The 23,472-nt window shown below is 39.9% G+C and overlaps 1 protein-coding gene across 4 annotated transcripts in view; it reads right to left on the reverse strand.

Annotated features, from left to right (window-relative positions):
- The window catches only part of SYT1 (synaptotagmin 1), a 360,537-nt gene that overhangs the window by 87,517 nt on the left and 249,548 nt on the right, over window positions 1-23,472 (reverse strand). For all 4 annotated transcript variants that reach the window (XM_042793239.1, XM_042793237.1, XM_042793238.1 and 1 more), the window contains one exon: window positions 9,792-9,976. In XM_042793239.1, coding sequence (XP_042649173.1) covers window positions 9,792-9,976 — 185 coding nt within the window. The remainder of the gene's footprint in view (window positions 1-9,791; window positions 9,977-23,472) is intronic.

Here is a 23,472-nt window from a genome sequence, read left to right on the forward strand (position 1 = left end):
AAAAATTTATGTCAGGAACCTTAACAGAGCCACACAATATAGAATATATGTTTTCTTAGACCTGGAAGACAAAATGGATTTTTGACCAACCTCTCATTTAATTCATACTTGAATGATTCTGTAACTAGTTCTAACCAAGGGTGCAGACATAAATCTACATCTGTCATTAGGTTTTCCTTTTCTGTGCCATGTTTAGTTAATTGTTTTCAAGCTCATCTACTCTGTAGTGGTTCCTACAACAAACTGGGCTAAATTACAGCAAACCTGGCATCCACAGTTCAATATGCAAGCTGTTTCTTCACTTCCATAACATAATTAAGAATGGTTTTACAGTGTCCTCTTTTCTTCTAGGTTGTTAAAGAAAATGCTTAATTTTCATTTTTTGGTAGTTCTATCTCTTGCATTAAAAAAGGAAAGAAAACCCCAAACTGCTCGTAATTGCAGTTCTACAAACTCCATGCCTTGTTGTGGGGTTTTGCAATTCCTGGGCTTCCTCCCCCTCTCATTCTCCTATCTGACAAAAGCCTCTTTCCAGTGATGCTGCCTCCCGATACTGAGAATGTCCCTTGCTTCTGGCTCAGTTCCATCAAAAGCCCTGCACTCTGTCACTGAGTTTACACCACTACTATCTACCACAAACCACAAGAGAGATTCTGGGGATTAAAACATGTTTATGTACACTTTTATTTAATCCTTCTCAAAGCTAGATGTAGAAATTGAGAGGTCTGCAAAGGATTTAGCACAGTTGGTCTGCTGGTTGCCTCCAGATTCCAGGTGTGAAGAAGCTTCAGGAAAGCAAACTGACACGAGACTCAGGTAACAAAGCTGCTGAGGGAGCAAGTTAAACTTCCTTGTCTCCTGTACAGCGAGGCAGAGGCCACAGCCATAGGTCTGAGTCACCAGGAGGAGGCAAAGACCCATGAAGGTGTGTTTGCCCTTTGATTCTGGTCTCGGTTATCTTCATGTCTCATTGTTAATGTCTAGTTCATGTCACGAGCTATTTAAGACTGCAAATAAAGTGTCTTTCACTGTCATATGTAAAGAAACACTTTCATTAACAATGTTTTTAGGGTTTCTTCCATTCATGGGGTGGCTTATGGCCTCACTTTTAAGGAAACAACCTGCCAGTAAGCAAGAAGGAAAGACATTATGAAGGGAAACATAATGCTGACTGCAGCTTGTAAGTTTATTTGCTGCACAGTGCGTGCTGCTGTCCCAAGTTCCATCTTTGCCTGCCCCATCAATCATCCCTTTTATTCACATGGTGAAGGGGATATTTTTTTTAACATGTGAATGATGCCCAGTCCTCAGGCTTGTACAATGCCTACTGAGATGAATGGAATAAAACAATAAGATTCTGTAGCAAAAATGTTCTGTGCCATGTCCAACAATGAATTTATCAGAAAGGTAATTTTTCCTCCACACTGAGGAATGGTTGCATTTCCACTAATGGTGGTGCACCTCTTATCAATTTCTTTCACATTCAAGAATGTGAAATTCTGACCTGGCCAATTTTTATCCCACGGGAAAACAAAAGCTTTTAAAAATTCCTGGCTGATTCCCTATCAAAAAGCAGGAAAGCCTGCAATTGTAACACATTCTCTGTTAGAGTCCCTCAGAAGGAAAGGCAACATTTCATTCATTCAGCATCTGCCTTCTCTCCATGAATTAATTTAAAGAGGATGTTGCGCATGGGTTTCCAGTGGCTGAGCCAGGCTTCGGTCATTGTGAAATCTACTTTGCCATTACTGCTGTAAGAGCGTTGGCCTCACACACCAGCAGTGGGCCACACCAATACACAGAATGAGCAAGACCCTGCTGTGTTCAGCATGCGATGCCCTGACATTACTTCCTTGCTTGTTATCCAGGTTTTAAATGGTTTGTTGGGTTATTTGAAAGGCTTGCTTTCTTTAGGAGCTCTATGACATGAGGGCATCATGCTCAGCTTAAGAGCTTGCCGAATTGTTTGGGTACTAAAATATCAACTTATTCTGGTGCAACAGAAGAATACAACAAATGCTACAGGTGTTCAATGTAAAATATGAATACATATATTCAAGTTGGAGCTGATAAGCCTCCAGATGACCCTGTTTTTCTTGTAGCCAGTGTTTATTTGCTGAAAAAAAGATGCAGCTGATCTCAGACTGGGGGCCTATTTTGGAAGTTCACCCTGTGGGTCAGGGCTCTGCTTTGAAAACAGGGCCCATGTGCATGAACTAAAAGAAGTAAGCACTCTTGCAAGTATGCTAGCGTGCTCTGCCCCCACTTCCCATATGGCAGTCCTTGGTTGTGCTAAGCAGCAGGCTGTGAGTAGGAGGCAGCTTCAGGCTGCTTGGCCAGCGCATGCTGCTCAATCGACTGTTCTTCATCCTCCCCAGAAGAATGGCAGTGGGCCAGATGGAAGCATGCTTTGGGACAGAGCTGGCTCCTCGACATCAGAGGACCACTCCAAGTACTGCATTTATTTCTGTCTGAAAAATTTGTCATGCTATATATTTAATATTACATCTATTTAACAGTGAAAATTAACCTAAGTATAGCCGGACATGATTTATTGGGTGCCCCACTGATCTATGGAGAAAAAGTTGGCAAAGAACTGTTCTTCTGGCTTAGTTGCTTAAAAAGAGATAAGGTTGTCCTCTGACCATCCTCTAAATAGGACTTTATCAAGTATCTGATACTCTCGTGCTTGAAGGTTATTTTGCTATTCATATTTATTATTCATCATTTTGTAAAGAATAAATGCCATTGTTTAAAAAGTAAACAATTAAATATTCCCAGTGGGGTTTGAAATGTATACCTCATTGATGTGAACTGCTGTTCCTGTTGTAGGTTATTCATACCCACTAACTTCAGCCACTTAGTGTAAAAGTTTAGCTCTCCATGTAATCAGTGGATACAGGTAAGTATCTCGAGAGTGTGATTCAAATCACTTAATTTAGGGAATAATTGCATACTTCCTAGACACCACTCATTAGGAACCTGCAGACTCTTGTCTTGAGTAAAGAATTCAAAATTTAGTCTGTTAATCAAGAGAACGCAAGAAAGAAATGTCCTTGACAATAGAAGCTTACAGTGGCAATACCTTCAGTATAGAAAACAAGACATGTAAGAAAATCAGTAGGATCTGTACCTTCATATCATCCAAACAGTACAGTAGGTTATAATAAAGGTAATAAATTAATTATTTTACAGGAAAAATATTTTGTAAAAAGGTCAAAAAAGAAACTCAGGAAGCATGCAAAGTAAGCTTTTATGTTGTTTTGGGAGTGTCTGAGAGGAAGAGACAGGAATGCAAATAAGCCCAGCTCTGTGGCTCACATCTGTTGCTTCCTTATTTTCAGGGTTCTGAAGTCTAATATAAATCTAAGTTACAAAAGAGTTTGCAGAAAAGCCTGCAGAACACAAACACTCATCTATAACATTGTGTCTTCATAAACATGTTATTTTCACATTTTTCAGGAAGTTTTATGCACCCTGCACAGTTGCCTTCTGAGGCAGGTGAAAAAGCAGGATGGCTGGTCAAGCTTGAGGTAGAATTAATGTACAAATGGGACTCAGTCAATCCATTTTGACTGTCATAGTATACTTATTGGGCTTGTTTTCTATGAAAGACTTGTCTCCATTGTTTCTGACTAATCTTCTACACTGTAATGGCTTTCCAGCACATCCTGTCTTTCTGAGTGTGAATTAGGATGTCTCACTGCATTGTGGATAAGCCACGGCAAGCATTACCGTCACCGTGGGCTGAGGATGCCAACAAATGGGAATTGGCATGATGAGACCAAGACAGGTGGCATAGTGGAATAAATACACTCACTATTCTCGAGGCATTCAGCTGGGAGAAGAAACAAGCACACGAGTAAACATTGCAGAAGGAAAGACCACTGACATCAGTAGAGCCCCTGTCCTTCAAATAGATCTTCTTGGATTATTTCTGGCAATAAAGGTTCCTTTGAGTGAAATCCAGGCTCTCTGGATGTCAGTGTGGACTTTACTGACTTCATTTTGGTTACCGTCTTCATGCTGCTAGGTCAACACACACTACTTTGGAATATTTCTGGGCACCTAACATTAAACAGCTTGTTCCTTCAGCATTTTGTCTTCATGAGGGCAAGGGAGTTTACTGTTCAACAGCTAAAATCATAAGGTGAAATAGTCTAAGAAGACCATTATATGTTGAAGTTCAGTTAGGTGCAATTGCAGCTCTCAATACCATGTTACTTTATAATGCCCTGTATATACTTTATAATTCACTCCTGTTAATACAGGAACATTAATCAGAATATTCTGATTAAGTTAGTACATAACTGTGATGTAAAAGGAAGGCCTATGTAAAGGAAAAACATATAGAGAAATCAGGGGGCTGACTGAATGCCACGGTAAGTCATTAGCAGAGCCAAGAATATACTCCTCATACTCCAGGGTGTAATATGTATACCTGATTCCAATTCTCCTATTTCACCTAACAGACATTCATTGTAAGCCAAAAATCTTTCACTAGTGACAGTGTTTTAGCCTGATGCAATGAGAAAGGACTGAGCCATTAAATCTTCTCCACAAATGTTTTGTGACCTAATAAAATGTTCAGACCACCACAACAATTATTCTCCAAGCAATAGGGCTAAATTTTAGTAAATTTTCAGTGCCACTGAAAATAAGTGTCATGACTGAAATGATTATGTCTATTCCTTTTCTCAGCCCACAGGCTGAGCTTAAGCAAGAATTTTGCTGTACCAATGCATTAAATTCAGACCAAATAAATCAGCAGCTATTATAGTGTCTCTAGAGCTGGGTGTTTGGTGGCTTTTTTTTATTTCCTAAAGAAAAAAGTAGTGGGAGCCAGGAGGGGCCTTAGCAGAGATTGGAAAGTTATAAAGATTAAAACTGTGACGGGAAGGTCTCATAAAAACACTGGTGTTATTTGTCGTTCAGTTGCACCAACAGAAATCTGGACTAAGACCACTTAAAGGAGTTTGGTATGGAGCAGTAAAAACTTAAAGCATTGGCACTGTACTGAGATGATACAGTAGCCCACAGAAAATTTCATGAGGTACCAAACATTTTGGCAACACTTAGAAACTAAGATATTAAAAATACACACTGCTTTCGTCTACTTTTTATATGGTGTCATCTGTACAAAAAGAAAATAAATTTAGCAAGTTATTTTTACATGCCTACTAATTTTAAACTTGAGCTTTCTAGTACAGTTTAACTTACTTAATATTTTAATTACTGAAAGAATGATCTCTTTTCTTTTGCCCTCCTCTAGACTCCCCCCAAATATATACTCAGGCAAAAAAATATCCAATCAATTTAGTTCAGCCTCTTGATGTGTGTACCAAAGCTACTACATAGAAATCTCAGCTGAGGAGCCAGAGCTGTCAGAAGACTGTATGTATCAGAGATTTAGACTAGGTGCATCCAAATAGCAAAATAAACCTACCGCAAGTGACAATCCAGAACAGTCATGAGACACAACACAGACAAGGAGGACATAGAAGGAAGAAATAAAAATTAAAACATCCACACACAAACATTAGTAAAAACCATGGAGAAATGACCTTTTTACAGTAGTGCATTCATTAATGATTTGCCTCCCCTAGAAGAAATCTAATCCTCCTAATGGCCCTTGGTGGAGTTGCATACTCTACTTGAAAAAGTAAGTATTGCCTGCAATGGAAACAGGCTTCAAGACTGAAATCCTAATCTTATTTTGAACACATCTCCCAATTTACATCAGGTACATTTGCTCATAATCACTATTATTTCATAAACAGTTACTCATTTGAAGTTGTGTTCAGAAAAGTGGACATTTTGAAGCTCAAATATTCTAACAGAGACCAAAATTTTACTCCACTTTCTGTAATATCTAGCTATCGTGTAACTGTTATGCTGACTGAGTCTCTATGTCAAAAGGATCTTTAACAATGTCAAGTTATATGGCTCTATAATAATTTGGCATGGATGTGCAGGTCAGCATGAGTACACGTAGGTCAGAAGCTCTTTGACAAACAAAACCAGACTAGGATGGAAATTATATTTCCAGAAGCTGATACTTCCAATTTAGCAAATGCTACTACCTTTCAAGTTTTGTGTGCCTAGGGAACTAGGATCTTACAAGATGCCAAGTGCCTATCAACTGCTATTATGAACTCTCAGCTCAAGGCAGAAGGTAATTAGCACTTGCAGGTTCAGGCCTAACAATGACTGAACTAAGCTTTTTGGTTTTTTTGACAACTTTTCAGATCTTTGGTACTGTATGCTGCCCTTTATAATGGCATTAGATTCATGTCTTGATCTTCAATTACTTTTTTTTTTAACATTAAAGTTTGCTTCTTTAAAGAGCTAGAAGGCATTCTTATTATTCCCCTTTCTATTTTATGCCAGAGCATAAAATAGAAAACAGAGCATGTTCAGATCTCTTAACTGAAATATTCTACATTTAGCATTGCATTGAGTTCAGCTAGCTATATTAAAATTTGCACTGAAGTCAAGATTAAATTGTCAGAATAAACAATCAGTCATTCAGAAAAAAATACAGCTAAAACGTCACAAATTAGGAATTAAGATGGTAAAAGTTATTGAATGCCAGGGACTTAAAATTTATCAGACTGCTAGGTATGAATTTAAGGGGCTAATTTAAGTAGCCTGTTTTGAAATCACAGACAGTGAATAGGAAGCTTGGCTGGACTGTTGGTGATCCATCCATTTATTAAAGGTCTGACATTCACATCAACTGAGAATCTACCCTCCTTAGGTTTAACTGTGCAAAACAAAACATATTGGTTAAATCCCAAAATGTTTGGGCAAGGATATGTTTAAATAACTATACAGAATATTCTGAATGGAATTGTCTTAAAATACCTATCTGTGCAATGTTTCAAAGTTTGAGCTGTCTTTGTAGATGAGAGACACCTGATTCAGCTTTTTATCAAATTTTCCCATAAAAAAGATAGAAATTAAACTCAATATTACATAATGTAATTTTGCATTTAAAATATTTATTTTCCAAGAATCCATGGTCATTTATCCAGGTCCTAAAGAATATAATTTAAAACAATAATATATTGTGTATACAACAATGGCCTTACACGATATGGGACAAATTCCACATAAATATCAATCAAAAAATTGCACATTATTTCTCCTACAACAAAGAATTAGGTTTGTTATTGGTAGAACATAACAAACATCTGAAGGAATTTTCCACAAGCATAATCAAACAGTTCTTCCAAATTATTCTTGGCTCCATGGGAGGAGTTGGCTAACAGTAGCCCAGGGTAACCCAACAATTGATGATCTGATTTTCCATGCATTGCTGAGGGGGAAATATCTCACAAATACTTAATATTAATAGCCTAGAACAAAGTCTGTAAATAAAATACAGGGCATCTATGAATGCTAAATCAAAGTTCTCAAAGAAAAGGAGTTTGTTTCTCATTCATCATATGGAGAAAACAAAATCAGCATAAAAACTTTTTCAAAGAACTTAACATTTCTGCTCGGTTGTTTTCTGAGCTCAGCCTCACTAATCTTCCTAACCTTGAAATAACTGCACCTACATTAGCAATTTTATGTACTGATGAGGTTGTTTTCGGGTGTGAATTTCTCTTGTGTTGGTGTCATGCACTCCAGTATAGCAGTGTGTGGCACATGAAGCATCTTCTCCCCAGGTAGAAACAAGGTTGAAGCTGTGCACCAGGGCACCTTCTAATGTTCTCCTCTTGCAATATGGATGCAAGAGTCTCCAGCTATTTGCTTTTTGTGACTGTGCAGGACTATGCTAGTTGTGGTAAGGTAATCAGGGATGGCTATAGAAACCTGCTTTGTATTGCCTACTAGCATGTAGAGACATGAGTACACCTAGGATGGGCTGTGTGTGAACTGGTGTGAACTTCATTATCTGTAAGCATGCTATTTGTACTTATGGTCTGAGAACCAAAACAGATTGTGTCAGATCAAGCCTCACTCTTTCCTTTGTCACTCACATGATGACGGTGTGTACAGTGGTCACTATAAAATGTTGATACATACAGCTGGAAAGTAATGAATTCTGCCAAGGTTTACTTCATTGATGTAGTGTATATAGACTAGAAAAGTTAACTACTGTCTAATGAATTAACATTTTGTTAGTGGCTACTGCAATTGAGTAGCATGAACAGGAAGAAAACAATTGGATCATCAGTTATTTTCTTTCTGTACTGTTTACTGAGCAAGAACAACAAAAACTGTCCTCTTGTCTGATAATGGAAACTGGAAATAGCCGATACTCTGTACCTTTGAAGCTTATCCATTATTTTATTCCCCTTATCTGAGCTCCTTTCAGACTACATTCATGTGATCCAGTTGCAGCTAGTCATCAGACTTGTAAGCCTCCTGATCCACTCTCCTGATTTTGCTCTTCTCCTATCACCATCTTACGTGCCTGGAAAAGCATGCTAACCTGTTCCAGGACTCTTAAGACTGGCTGATAAGCCACATTGGTGGCTGCTCCATCACCATACAGTGGTATCTCACCACTTGTTCTGGACTGCTCCATGGGCCTCTTAGCTACTGTGCTCTAGGCTTCTCTTCTTGGATCTTGTTCCCACCCAGTTCTTGGGTTCCCAGCTTTGGCTTGTACTTCTAATCACCCTGCCTTCAGCTCATCTTTCTTCTACACTAGATCCCAACTTGTGGAAAAAAATGCTCCTCCCTGATCATGCCTTTATCCTCTGTCTTCAGCTGGATAAGTGCTCCTGGACTGCTCAACGTCACCTGGGGTCTTGGGAGCACAGACTCAACCATGCAATATCCTTACAGTTACTGGATCTTACTGAAGAGGTTTTGCAAAGCAATTCTCTAAATTTCTTCAGCACTTTCTGTTTGAAAAATATAGCCCTTTGTCTTCTTAGCTTAGGAAATCTGTCAAGCAATGAGGACACATGGATACTTAACATTTCCCCATTCTGTTTATTCTCAACAGTTTGCTCCAGAAAGGACAATACTAAAACCCTATTAAAAAAAAAAAAATTATTTTCTTCCAGGAACTTATTAGTTAAGTCTATGGCCCTGAGGATTAGGTCCTGTAACCTTCTGATTCTCTTCCATGAAGCAGATCTGCAGGACAAGTGTTTCTGCCCTTATAAAAATGATGCTGCTCAAAAGGCATTATGCTAATCTTTTCCTCCAAGTTACTCAGATGACTTACAGCTACAAGTTTGGCTTGTTATCTTTAATCTCCTCCTCTCTAGTACAAAATTAATTCTCCCCACATCATTGTGTTGAATGCCCCTGTGCTCTTTTTGGCTGTTTTCCTTTGTTTCTATGCTTCTAATTTTTTCTTTTATACTGTTGTTTCTATCTCTGCTGAACTTTTGCTTTTGTGTAAAAACAGATTTAGAGTTCAGACCTACTTTTGTTTATCATGTAAGCTCAGACATACTGCTGGAAAGATATACAAACACTGTACTAGGTCCTGGTCAATGTCCTGAAAAAGAACAGTAAAAATTGCACATATTTGTTTCACTTTTGGGACAATTAAGATACTCTCAATAAACTTGCCCCTTCTGGATGAGTCATTTTATGCCTGTTCATTTTTTTTTAGCAGAGCAGAGAAATTGGCTGACTGCTTTATCAGTGATGCCACACCCAGATTCATCTTCTGTGATATCACCGAGAAGATGCTGCCAATCAGTCCCCTCTTCACAGAGCCACTGCTGAGGCAACAAGCAGAACTTTTTCTAGACACATCAGACAGAAAAGTTCAAATGCAACTCAAGAGTTCAAGAAAAGGAGAAGTACTTTACCTGGTCTTTCATGGTTTTCCCTAAATCTTTAACATCTTTCATGTTAATAGCATTCTTCCCTCCCTTCTCCTTTCCCTTCTTCTTGTTCTTCTTTTTGAACAAGCACTTCTTACAGAGACAAAAGCAGCAGGTAAGGATTAATAGGACTGCAACTATGGCTATGGCTATTAAGGCCCAAGGTGGCACTGGAAGAGAAAAAGAAACACACACAAAAAGAAAGTGGTAAACTGTTAGTAGGGTTAAATTTAGAAACAAGCACATTTCTCTCATAGCTAAGCTCCTTTCAATTAAAATGCCCTGCACAAATACCTGAAATCCTTTCTAAAATATCCTGTTATCTTTTATATATTTGCACACACTGAGCATTTGCACACACAACACCCATTTAACACATCTATCTATGTACATGCCTGGTGACACATATCAAACTCACTTGCAGCTATTTTGATTAATCGACCATCTGCAAACAGTATGCCCAAAATATTTACACTGTGCAAACCTGTAAAATTCTCAGCACATTTAGGCAATTACTTGCTTCTTTCTTTAATCATCTCCCCGACCCACCTGGCATTTTGGCTGAATCGGGTGGAACTGACTGGGAATTTTCCTTTTCTGGAACGGCATCCGATCCAAGCAGTTAGTTTTAATGAATGCCCTCCTCCTCTGCCCACTGCTGTACTTGACAGACTCGCAGACTCCTCACAATAGATGCAGGTCAAGGTCACCAGTAAAGACTTAACAAGGACAAAGGACTGTCCGATCCAAGGACACTTGTCCTGTTTGTCATCGTGCCCTAACGCTAGCAAAGTTTCAGTACATAGCTATATTCTCACCTCTACTTTCCTATAGAGAAAAACTTACGTTACTTTTATTCATTCAGTCCAGGATGCTGGACATGGCTGAAGCATGAATAAATAACAGAGAACACTTACTATAATAAAATGGTCTTGTTAAAGATCAGAATTTTTGGAAAAAAGGAATTAAGATGACACTTGTAAACACAAGTACTCCAGAAGGGAATTATCTTCCTACAAATCAGCTTTAATGACCACTGATCCCAACATTTAACCAGAACACCTGACAAAACTTTAAATCTTGTAAACTGTCATTTTCTAAAAATCTCGAAATGCACTCAGTCTATCAGGTCTACAAGATATTCTCTCAGTGCATTACCTAAAGGTCTCTAATATGATAAAGAGCAAAACCGAAGAGTGAATCAAATCTGACATGTTGACGTCAGTGAATCACAAAAGGGAATGGACAGTATAAATAGAGAAAATTAATTGCTTAAAGGAGCTAAGCAGAGTGTGAAACATGGTCACAGGAACTTCCACTACAAATTACCAGTTCAGGAAGAGGACAGAGCACCTATATCTTCCTTACTCTAAATTTAATGACCATTTTTTCTAATTTTTATTCAAATGTCCTTGGTCACAGATACAAAAATAATGCAGGAGAATAGTTAAACAATAATTTCTGTAATACTTTTGTGCCTCCAAATGTTCATTAAATGCAGCTGCTATAAAAGCGAAGCTGTACCATATGTAGAACAAATGAGAACTGATTACTAAACAAATGGATGTTAAAAGATAAACAGTGAACAGATTAACAGCTGTTTATGGGATATATTTTATGGAGTCAGCAGCATCAATTCTGCAGTTCAAGTTGCATTAGATCTGTACTTATCACAAAATCTGTATTTCGTGCATTGGTGATTTCATTTTGTCTTCAAATCTGGTGTGGTAACACTTTATAACACAACTGACTCTCCTACAAATTTTTATATTTTTTTCACCCAGCACTCACAAATCTAAAACCACTGTCTTTCACAGGCAACATGTGCTCTTCTCAAATTCTAAATTTGACGTGTGTACTTAATTTTTTAGACACTTAGCATCTGAAATGGTTTTTACATAACACTATACTTTGTATCTGAGCTGTTCTACAGGAGTTATGTCAATATGAAATGAATGTTGTGCCCAAATTTATCAACTATTTGTTTTGCTGTCTTGTCAGCAGTGCTTGAAGCATGATGCCAGTGAATATGGGGAGCAGCAAGAATATGGGATGGGGTTCTGCCAGCAGGATGGCACCGTGGGAGGAAAGAGAGGAGGGACACATCAAATGCGGGTAAGCTGGGAGAACCAAGGAATTGAGGAGACAGGGAATGTGGGTGTTAATAGGATATATACATATGCATCCTACAGATCAAAAAGCTTGTGTAGGTAGTAAAGATGGGTGCCTTTGTGCTGAAACTGTTGTGTAAAGTGGTATTCTGGCACTGCTGCCTCAGTTCTCTGGAGCATGAACAATGTAGGGTGCCTTGGGGAGCATTCGCAGACTTGCAGATCCTCAGCTTCTTTTTTATAATGCACTGTCTGCTCTCATCTGTTTGTAATTTAATTTTACCCAATAGCCCTTGTGATGCAATTAAATGATTATCAAATTAATATCTGAGATACCAAGAATTATCCAGAATTCCTTATGTATCTCCTCAAAGAAAATATGCTTCATTTTTTATTAAACAAAACATAAGCAATAAAAGAAAAAATCTGATGTAACTTAAAATCTGGAAAATTCCAAAACAACTTCAACTTTCAAGTCTAAAAAGCAAAGAGAAATAGATTTTTTTTTCTCATCTCTGTCAAGGAGATGGCTCATCTAAACATTGCCATTGACAGAGATTGCCCAATCAGTGGATGTAAATGTTAAATTTAAGACAGGTGAAACATACAGTTACCACTGGATTTGAAGCAATGTTTGTTTCCTTTCAAAAGCACTATTTAAATAAATTTAAATGTTAATTATTTTACATAATATGCGCAAGATTTTCCAAAATTACTGAAGGCTTTGAGAGTTTTTATATCTGTGCTTCCCAACCCATGACACTCCCAGAGAAGCTTGAATTCCAGGAAAAGGTAACTGTTTAAAAATTATTTTTCTATAAAGTCATCTCAAGGTGCACAGGCCAGAATGAAGTGACTGAAGTCACTAGTCACTTTGAATGACTCAAATATACAGCCATTAATTTTTTAATATTTTAATCAACTGTGAATAATATATATAAAAACCTTACCAACAGCATATGAACTTTCTTGTTTCTGCAGAGTGGCTCACTTTGGAGATTCATATTGGTTAATTCTGGTTGGTCTTTACCCACACTTATGCAAGATTTTCAAAGAATTTCATTTTTTCCAGTGTTTAAGTGGACAACAAAGTGAATCTACAGTTTGAAGACTATCTCTATATTAAGCCAGTTTGATCAGGTTCAGTAGAGCAGTCTGAACCCTCAGGTCTTTGGACATGATCCGTTGAACAAAAGACCTCTGTGGCAAATGAAGCAGAGTCAGTGACATGAAAAACACAGATCCTGACCAAGCAACCCGTGTCAGGGAGCCAGAAGCTTCTTGTACAACTTGTCTTACCCAGTGCCTGCACAAGGGGGTGCTTTGAAACTAGCAATGCTTACCTATGTGATCAAGGAAAAGCAATTGGTTTAAGCATAATTAATCTGTCTGTAAACTTTTTGGCATTTCAGTGCTATTTTCTTTGTTCTACCCCCATGGGCAAATACAGAATACTTATTTTGAAGAAGCTGTCATGAATCACTACATGATCCAGCGATTCTACAAGGCTCTTAAAGACAAATCTATATGAGGGGATCTGCTGAGTAGCATAGTTAGTAAATAAAGTCTTGAAATAGTCTTATTGATCCAATCTGAACAGGGTATGCTCTAGGACTTTACTCAGAAATGTAGGAATGAAGCCTATCTGTAAAAGGAGAGTGTAGAGAAAATGAAATGCATGGCTTACTCCTGAGCAATAGTGGGGCGCTTAAGAGTAACCTCTAGGGTTGTGTTGATAATTCAGGCATTTTGGGTACTGATTTTGCATCTTTCACTCACGCTGAACATCAGTCAGACATGGATGCAGCTAAAAGAGTTGTGAGCTCTCTCATCCCTCTCTGTTGCTTCCTTCCAAGGCCAGCATGGATGTGGCTTTGAGCAACCTGGTTTAGTGGAAGGTGCAGGGGGGGTTGGAACTAGATGATCTTCAAGGTCCTTTCCAACCCAAACAATTCTATGATTCCATGATTTCACTAATGCCAGCCAGGGTTGTGTGCATACTGTGGGTCATTTGATGCATTTGTAGCATTTCATAAATACAGCAGCTGTGATGCAGGTACATTATCATTTTAGTTTGGGCTTAGGAGTGCATTTATGAGGCATATCTCCAGCCCATACCCATATACCATGCTTGGACCCATGTTATGCAGTGATCTGGGAGGGTATAATGGACCAAATGGGAATATATGCTCCCAGAGCTCACTTAATGGTGCTCCAACTGCAAAAGGCACTTGGCCCACAGGAGCAAACCTGAACTGAAGCATTACCCTCACAGTTTTCAGCGTGGGGCTGGGTTCTCAGAACCAACTGCTTCACTCCACTGATTTGCTTCTACTGCGCTGCACTAAATATAGCTTGTGTCCCAACCTGTCATTAAATCTTGTTTCACTGAATATGCTAGATTCAAAGGAAAGGATGTATTACTGAGTTATTCAATTTAAGAGCTACAAATTATGTCCTCTGTATAAAAAGATACCCTTACTTGGCCTTATACAAAATGCTTGGAGGGGTACAGACCTTGGATCTAAAACTGACATTCCCGTTAGATGATCTAAAATTATCAAATGCCTCGAAGGACATTTGACTCCAAAAGAAAGACAGTAAGAGGGGAGTCACAAAATGTGTAACAGCATTGAAGTGCTACCATCTGTAAAAGAGAATAAAATCTTAATCCTAATAACTTTCTTCCATTTCTGCATGCAATGTCAGAGAAAACTTTATTAATTTAGAACCCAAAGAGACGGAAGGTCAAGGAAGAACTGAAGAGAGGAGCTGAATTAAGAAGTGAAGACTTCTATACCAAAAATGCTGCCCAACAACAATTCCCAATTAAGCAATTAAGCAGTCCCATTTAAACTGTGACAGCAAAGGACTATTAGATGATTGCAGCTTCCATAATATTCTGCAAACGAGGCCCATGGCATGTCGGAATTGATAAATATTAATAATCCAGGTTTTAGAGGGTGTATGGTACTTAACAGGAAGCTGCAGCTGCCAAATAGTTGTATGTGAAACACACTGCGTTAATCTACAGCTCAGGTAGCATGAATGTGAAAGCACTGTCAGTTTTCATTTACTAAACCATTGTTTTATTTTAGCTTTTTGCACTTACAGCTTCTAATCAGGAAGCAAACCCCATATATAGCCATATTCAGACTTTCTGTATAGAAACTCCCCAGGGGCCACGGTCTGGGAATCAATTTGACTTTCATTAGAAGTTGCTTAAAGAAAAAGAAAATGTACTGAGAGCAAGGACCCAGGTAATAGATACCACTATTCACAGTAGAAGGAATACAAACGTGATCAATGCAAAGAAAAGGAAATGCTGATACATAGTAAAATGACTTGTAAAATAGGAAGATAAAAACTCCAAATACATACTTACAAATACCGATGATTTAAATACTAGCCTTCAGGCTTATACAGCTACATTTCAACTCCAAACACTATTATGTATGATATCTTGCTTTAATAGCATGTTTGCAAAATATTATTTTCACTTTCTTACATTTACTACAGATTTTTATGTGGTTCAAGTTAATGATGCTACCTTTGACCCATCACTAGAAGGAACCACTACTAAATATCTTAATGAATGCTCTCATGCTGACATTTCCCCCCCCTTCTCTATTTTTTGAGCATGTGCAGTTGCATAAGAGTATCTCTATGAATAGTTTATGGAAGTTTACTGAAGCTTAACTGAGCTAAGAGATTTGTGTTTTGACAGTGAGTTCCCCACATGCAAAACAGTCTGTGAAAGTGCACTGATCAGATGGGCTTCGCTCATTGAATATACTCCTGCCTATAGCTTCTTTGTTAGGTATTATGATGCAAAATTATGCAAATTTCATATGACTGAACACTCCAGTCTTTGCAAATAAAGTGACATTGAATTTAGCAGTAATCCTAGATATGGCTACAAATTTAGCTGAGGTGCTTGTGCTGCTGGAGAATCTGATGCGCCTACTGTATGTTCCCAAAGCTGGAAGTCAAAATGCATAAAATGACTAAAATCTTTACCTGAAGGTGAACCCCCACCTACTGCTGGAATCTGCAGGTCATTTGTGTTTATTATTGCTGGTATTAATTCACTGTTTAGGGCATGTGATATCTTCTCTGTCATGGTAAAACACATCAACCCAACAGCGTATCTTCTTTCTGCAGAGCAGAACTATTTCTGTCCCTGTTGCTCTCTCTCTCTCTCTCCTTCTTTCCAATGTGTTTTGCTCCCTCTCTTGCCCAGCTCCTCACTGCTCAGTCTCATCGTCTCCTCTGCCCCTCATCTCTCAAGACACATGGGGGAGAAAGCAAGGCAGGGGAGTCTTCAGGTGAGATGGGATGGTGAGGCATCCAGAGGAAGCAAAGATGATGAAACATCTCCATCTCGAAGGAAGTACCTCAGAGAGATAGCAAAGGCCTTCAAGCTCTAATGTCAGGTTTCATCTCTACAAATACTAAAATGAAAACAGCTCTGTTCACCTGCCCATCCCCTTCTGAATCAAAACAAAACAGAATTATGAGCAAAATACAGTTAACACAGATCTCCCCGCTGTCAGCTGTGTCACTGCCCATCAGGGCAGCCCTCTTGGGCTCCTTTTCAGCTCAACCACTGTTGCACAGCCTCCTTGGTGGCCACATCAATCCTCAGAAAGTTCCCTCTTGTGGTCCATGGCACGTGAGTGCCCTTCCTAGCACTGTCGTGCTTCTTGGGGGCTGCTGGTTCTCCTTTCACCCTCTCACAGCTCCCAGCCCTCCTGCCTGCTCCTGCCTCGTACTTCCACCAGCAAATACAGCCGTTTCTTCCCTTGCCCTCTATGAAAGAACGATATGCACGCACTTGTCATGCAATGGCCCAGAAGAGGAATCAGCAGCCCAGTTCCTTGCTGCACAGCTCATCCCTGGTGAAGGACCGCAACACTGGCCAGCACGACAAGTGAAACAGCCTTTCCTTTCTGGCAAAACCTCTAGGTCACTTACTACAGAAAACAGTGTAGAGAAAGGAAAGACTTTTGTGGAAGATACTTTCTAATCAAGCAGATAATATTTTTAGACTGATGCTTCCTATCTGTTTATATATCTGCTGCCATAAAGCTTTTATAATAAAATAAATTAATTCAGGCTCTAGATAATTGCCAGAGAAAGCACTGGGCACACTGAACAGCTGGGGAAGATGAGGAATGCTGGAGCCTTCAGCCAGACCTGGAAGCCAGACAGGTTTGCTGAAGCCTTTCCAAAAACTCTATGTACCAACACCAGCTGAGGCCAAGTACTTTCCTGAGAAGGGACAAAACAACCCATGGGGCTAATATTCAACTCTGATGAACAAATCCATAGGAGCTTGAGATAACTATTTTCCATCATGTGGACAATCGTATTTTGTGGTTAGAACAGGTTTCACTTTTCCTGTGACACGTACAATATGTTGCACTTCAAACTTCAATTGATAGTCTGAAGAAAAAAAACACAGTAAAAAAAAAAGTCATGCAACTTACAGGGAACTGGAATTTTCAAAGGGACAAAATACTCCAATCATATCAAACCCAGGACTCAGAAATCAAGAGAATAAGACTCAAAAGTAATGTAACTGATGGGGAAAAATACATTAAGCCTATATATATTTGATTTTCTTAGCTAATTTCATTCATTGTATGCAATGAACATTGTTTTTATCTTCCTTCTCAGTTTTTGAACAATTGGAAATGTTACTTGTATCACATTTTCAAGGTTTGCCCTGCCAATATGAGGGCCAGAGTTGTATTTCAATTTTCAAAACAGTAATTGTATTTCTTGCATATCAGAGTTAGTCATGCATAGTACATGTTGAATGTTGTAAGTTCCAAAACCAGGTAAAAATTCTATTACCAAGGAAGGAAAAGCTAATTTGACACATTTTTTTTTTTTTTTTTTTTTATAAAATATTATGCAGGGGTAAAGTTCTTTTTAAAAAGGGAACTGATTTGCGATTTCTGACAAGATGAACTTACAGAAACTATATTTGCCTATAAGCCAATGGTCTGTTAACATATACAAACTTAACACAGGGTGCTAATACACAGTGGCTTAGGGTTTAAAGGAGAACAGCTACTATTAAAAGAATTAACAACCCTTGGAGTAATACACTAAGTTCCCACTGAAAGTAATAACCAGTTTTATTCCTTAATGAGATTTAATACTCATTTAGAAGGCCTCAGATAAAAATGGCTCTTATTATAGCACTTTTATCAGTAGATCACAAAGTGTCTTATAAAGGAGGTAGGACATACTATCTGAACTGCAGAGATGCAGACATCAATACATATGGAATAAAATGACTTTGGTTAGCATCACATAGAAGACATCGTGGGAGCATTGGTCTACATTATTGACTGGTGTGATAGACAAGAAACAACAGGGACTTCTATTGCTGTGACCATGTTTCCAGGACCACACATCACTGCTATGTCTTTGCCGGCAGCAAAGTTCATGTCAGCTGCAGGTCCTAGGCATGCACCCCGCAAGTGCAGGAAGCCAAGGGCTGGAGGATGCCATGTACACGTTGCAAGCAATTGCACCAGATAGTACCCTGGGGTGCAGTGTCAACCTCATATCCCACCAGAGGAAGCACCTCAAGTGCCACCCTGGGGTACATGCACACTGTCTGGCTCCTGGTACTAATGTGGCAACACAAACTCACACCCAGAAGGAACCCTTCCAGCACACTAAATTGTTAGCATTGAGTGCCCTGCGTGACACCAGAGCCAAGCATACATCAGAGGTGCCCCAGGTCCCAGTGCCGGGCCCCTCAAGGCTGTAATCTTTTCGACACATCCACTGGCACCTCGGCTACTGCAGAGCCAGGAGTCTTGCTCAGCCCTTTGGGGACCTCCTTCACTCTGCTTCTTCCCAAGCAGCAAGTCAGAGGACAGCTTCTGGATTTTCTGCATAGTCATTTCATACAAAACAGTCATGCTTCTGAAAAGAAGGACCAAAGCACAGCACTTCCCACCCTGGTGTGGAATAGTAGATACTGTCAGCAGGGTAATTACTGTCCCACGGAGAATGTAATGACATACCATGCTCTGAAAATGTTCCAGGCTTGCAGAGTGTTTGGGACCTTAAAACTTAATTTTGTAGCATAAAGAAAGAGACTTAAGTTTCATTTGTCATGCTGTGCTACCGTGATGGGCTGACCCTGGCTGGACACTGCATGCCCACAAGGCCGCTCCATCACTCTGATTCCTTAGCTGGGCATGGGAGAGAAAATGTAAGAAAAGCTCATGGGTCAAGATAAAGACAGGAAAGGATCACTCACCTATTACCATCAAGGGCAAAACAGACCTGACTTGGGGAAATTAGTTTAATTTATTGCCATTCAAATCAGAGCAGGGTAATGAGAAATAAAACACCTTACCCCCACCCATCCCTTCTTCCCAGGCTCAACTTCACTCCAGATTTTCTCTACCTCCTCCCCCCACAGCGGTGCAGGGGGACAGGGAATGGGGGTTGTGGTCAGTTCATCACACGTTGTCTCTGATGCTCCTTCCTCCTCAGGGGGAGGACTCCTCACACTCTTCCCCTGCTCCAGCGTGGGGTTTGTCCCATGGGAGCCAGTCCTCCATTAACTTCTCCAACATGAGTCCTTTCCATGGGTTGCAGTTCTTCATGAACTGCTCCAATGTGGGTCCCTTCCATGGGGCTCAGTCCTTCAGGAACAGACTGCTCCAGCGTGGGTCTCCTGCAGGGTCACCAGTCCTGTCAGGACCCTGCTCCAGCGTGGGCTTCCCATGGGGTCACAGCCTCCTTTGGGCATACACCTGCTCTGGTGTGGGGTCCTCCACAGGCTGCAGGTGGAGATCTGCTCCACCGTGGACCTCCATAGGCTGCAGGGTCACAGCCTGCTTCACCATGGTCTTCACCATGGGCTGCAGGGGCACCTCTGCTCTGGCACCTGGAGCACCTCCTCCCCCTCCTTCTTCACTAACTTTGGTGTTTGCAGAGTTCTTTCTCTCATATGTTCTCACTCCTCTCCGCTGCTATTGTTCTGCCCAGGTGTTTTGTTTTTGTTTTTTTTTTTTTTTTTTCTTCTGAAATATGTTACCACAGAAGCTCTACCACCGTTGGTGATGGGCTTGGCCTTGACCAGCAGCAGGTCCTTCTTGGAGCCGGCTGGCACTGGCTTTGTCAGGCATAGGGGAAGCTTCTGGCAGCTTCTCACAGAAGCCACTCCTGTAGCTCCCCTGCTACCAAAACCTTGCCATGTAATCCCAATACAGCTACTCTGTTAATAATTCTTCACTTCTTATTTAAAGTTTTAAAAATTATCTTTTCTGACTCTTGCCATTTTATTGTGTTGCCAGCAATATTGTAACCAGAATCCATACACTCACACAAAGCACTGAAGTATGGGATAGCACAGACTAAACAGCATACATACATACTAAACTGATGAACCTACCCATTGAAACAGCTTTGCTGCAGTTCAGATTTTCATTTCTCACTTTATTAAAAAGTCTGGTGAAATTTTCAGTGAAGCTTACTGTCACTCCATGTCAAATAAGGCCAAATGTAAAAGTGCAAAGTATTTCTACCTTGTAAATAATCTGATTCTTTCTGTTTGTAAAAAGTATGACACCATTTCGCTTAGGACCTTCTCCACACATTACACAGTCTGGTAGAGCCATATTATTAACTCTGAAGAGATACTAAGCAGGTTCATATATCTGATTTTATCCAGCCCTTTAAAAGGCCTGGGATGAAAGTGTTTTTCCCCCTCTGATAGGTAAGATAAAGACAGGTTAAAAAGACTCATCTACAGCATAGAGCATAATATATATATATATATTTCCATCCACGTATTATAGAAGCAGATGTATTCTGCAGTTAAGAATCATGGGAGCAGTTAATTTATAAAATTGATTAATACTTTCAGACATAAAAGCCTTTGTTGGTGTTTTTCATTTTTTTTTTTATCACTTCAATAGGAAAGCATTCACATATTTAAGTATGGTAAGCAGTGAGAAAGGCTAATTTCTAATAGGTTTGGGAAATTTTTCATATCTTCCATGTCCAGAAAGATTTAAAAAAAAAATTAATTGCATAGCTTTAGTAGTAGTGATAAATCAATTATAAAAACAATCAAGGAGCAAACCAAAACCAATCTCCTTCTTTCAGCTAGAATTAAAGCTTTGGTTTTAAATTTTTATGGTATGTTAGGCCATTGCAGTATGTAGGCAGGAATTGCTCATATGAGAAGCCATATTTCTTTTCCTGACAGGCATCTTCCTGTAAAACCATATTTCTTTTGCTGGGCAATAGTGTATACTCAGTGAAATCAACTGAGTATCTGCATTTCTTGATCTGCTATTTTAAATGTACAGACATCATTTTGAACAAGATTCTTTCATTAAATATTATCATTATTAAGAGACATTCATTTGTGTGTGGGTAGTGCCTAAAGGCACCGACTCAGAAATGCCTCATGAGATTAGACATTGCACACAGATGAAATAAAAAGACAGATTTGCCTGAGAGGCTTTACAGTGTAAGGTCCCAAGCCTGTGTGGTGGGTATGTGCACATCCTGGTCTAACTGACTGCTCACAAGAGCTGTGCCCTTGTCCACCCCTTGTACACTGCCAGATCCAGTCTGTCCAAGCACATTACCTAGCACTCCTTTGTGCACAGCCTTTGCTAAATACCCCTTCTATCACCTCAATAAGATCCTTGGATCCTGTCTACCCAGGACAGGAATGCCCTCTTTTTTGAAGGAACTCATCCAGCCAGCCTGGCACCTCCATATCTCATCAATGGCCAAGGTTACAACAAAGACTGGGACCTGAAACAAAGGACACAGAACACCAATAGACTCTCTTTGGCTGAGACCCTCTAAAAGGAGTGCCTGAGCTGACTGTGTTATTGAGGCAGTAACAGTTAGCCCCAGACAAACCAGATTTCAACCATGGCTTGCTCTGGTTTTCCAGATGACAGCTTTTGACAGGAATTCCCCAAATAAAAATGTGGCACATGCAATAATTCTTCAGGTCACAGAGACTTGTTTATTTTTTTTTGCATAAATGGTTGTATGTCAAGGATTTCCATGCTGAGCCCTCAGTATGAGATGAAATGCCCTATCCCTAGTCACCACAACTCCAACATCCCACATGGTCCATCACCTTTGTTTTTAGGGTGTCTGTAACACCAAGAATTGCCCTGTAATACTTATATGCAGTTGTTGGCAGGTATGACCAGCATGAGCCCTACACGTGTTCACAGAAATATCAAGTTACACTTTGTTGGTCTAGTGTCCTCTCAAATGCAAATGGATGCTAGGTTTGCTAGATAATCCTGGTCTTGGTGCATGGCCAGCAATGCCTGATCGGGTGCACCGTACCAAGGCAACAGCTCACACCGTGTGTCTGTCACAGAGTGCACCAGAGCAGGGTGTTGAGACTGTGCTATCCCACTCCTGGCTGGCTCTGCTCACCTCGGTGGGACTAAGCAAGGCTGGCTGTGGCTGTATGTAAGCATATTTCCAAGGGACCTCAAATTGTGTATTGATTCACTTGTGCAGGGGTATGCAGGAGAGCATTCCTGGCAGGCAACTCTGTCCTTGACGCTGCACTCTGCCCAGCTTGGGAAAGGGCAGACACTAAATCGTCCATGCTGCAGGTGTTTTGAGAACATTATATGGGTGACAGTGGTTCATGGGATTGGAGGCATAATGGTGTGGGCTTGGCTGAACTGGTATATGATGCATGCCTGGCAGGCCAGGGCAGCTAGGCAAACTGTTTTGCAGTGCGTAGTCTGTCAGACTGCCTGGGGGTGTGTGCTGAAGGACTGAATGGTCCCAGGCTTGCCCCACACATTCAAGCTAAAATGTTTTCATGACCTCTGTCTATTAAGCAGGTGATGGTCAGATTTATAGCAGCTTTGAAAATTTCAGCAGAGTAAGTACCAACAGCCCGGCTATTCCAAGCCTCACCTCAGTGCAGGGATGGAAGGAGAGAGCTCTTCCTATGGTACACCTCACCTTTGCCTCAGCAAGCACCAGAAAAGATAACTCCCCCTGCCTCTTCTCCACCAAGCTAAACTTCCCAAGAAAACACCACTGGCATGAATGTATGTGCACAAAAGCTTTTACAGAAGTCTGCTCCATTCTGCCAGCACATGGCTGTCACTATGAAGATGTGTATCAGAAGATATTATGAAGATACAGTTTTATGGCATCTGTATGTTATTAGACATTTACACTGCTAATACAGAAAAAACAAATTAATTTGATTATTCATCGACTATGTACAACTCAAGTCCCTTGAATAAAATGTTGTCTGCATCTGCTGTTTAAAAAAAAAGGCAGGCTTTGACCTTTCTCTTTTTAAGCATTCAGTTTTGTTTTAAAAGACTGAAGCAAAGAATCTAAATACAGGTTGTGCCCCTGCCTAGTATTTCAACCTCCTTTATTCTGCAAGAAGCTATCAAGGCTGCAACCCACATATCAGTAGTGGCCTTGGTAGGAGGAAATCTATTTTCAAGGTACGATTAAGGTTAATAGCCATGTTGCTCTTCTTTTTCAGAAGC

This window comes from Tyto alba, unplaced genomic scaffold (genome assembly GCF_018691265.1).
Source record: "Tyto alba isolate M040663 unplaced genomic scaffold, T.alba_DEE_v4.0 Super-Scaffold_2, whole genome shotgun sequence".
Classification (NCBI taxonomy): domain Eukaryota; kingdom Metazoa; phylum Chordata; class Aves; order Strigiformes; family Tytonidae; genus Tyto; species Tyto alba.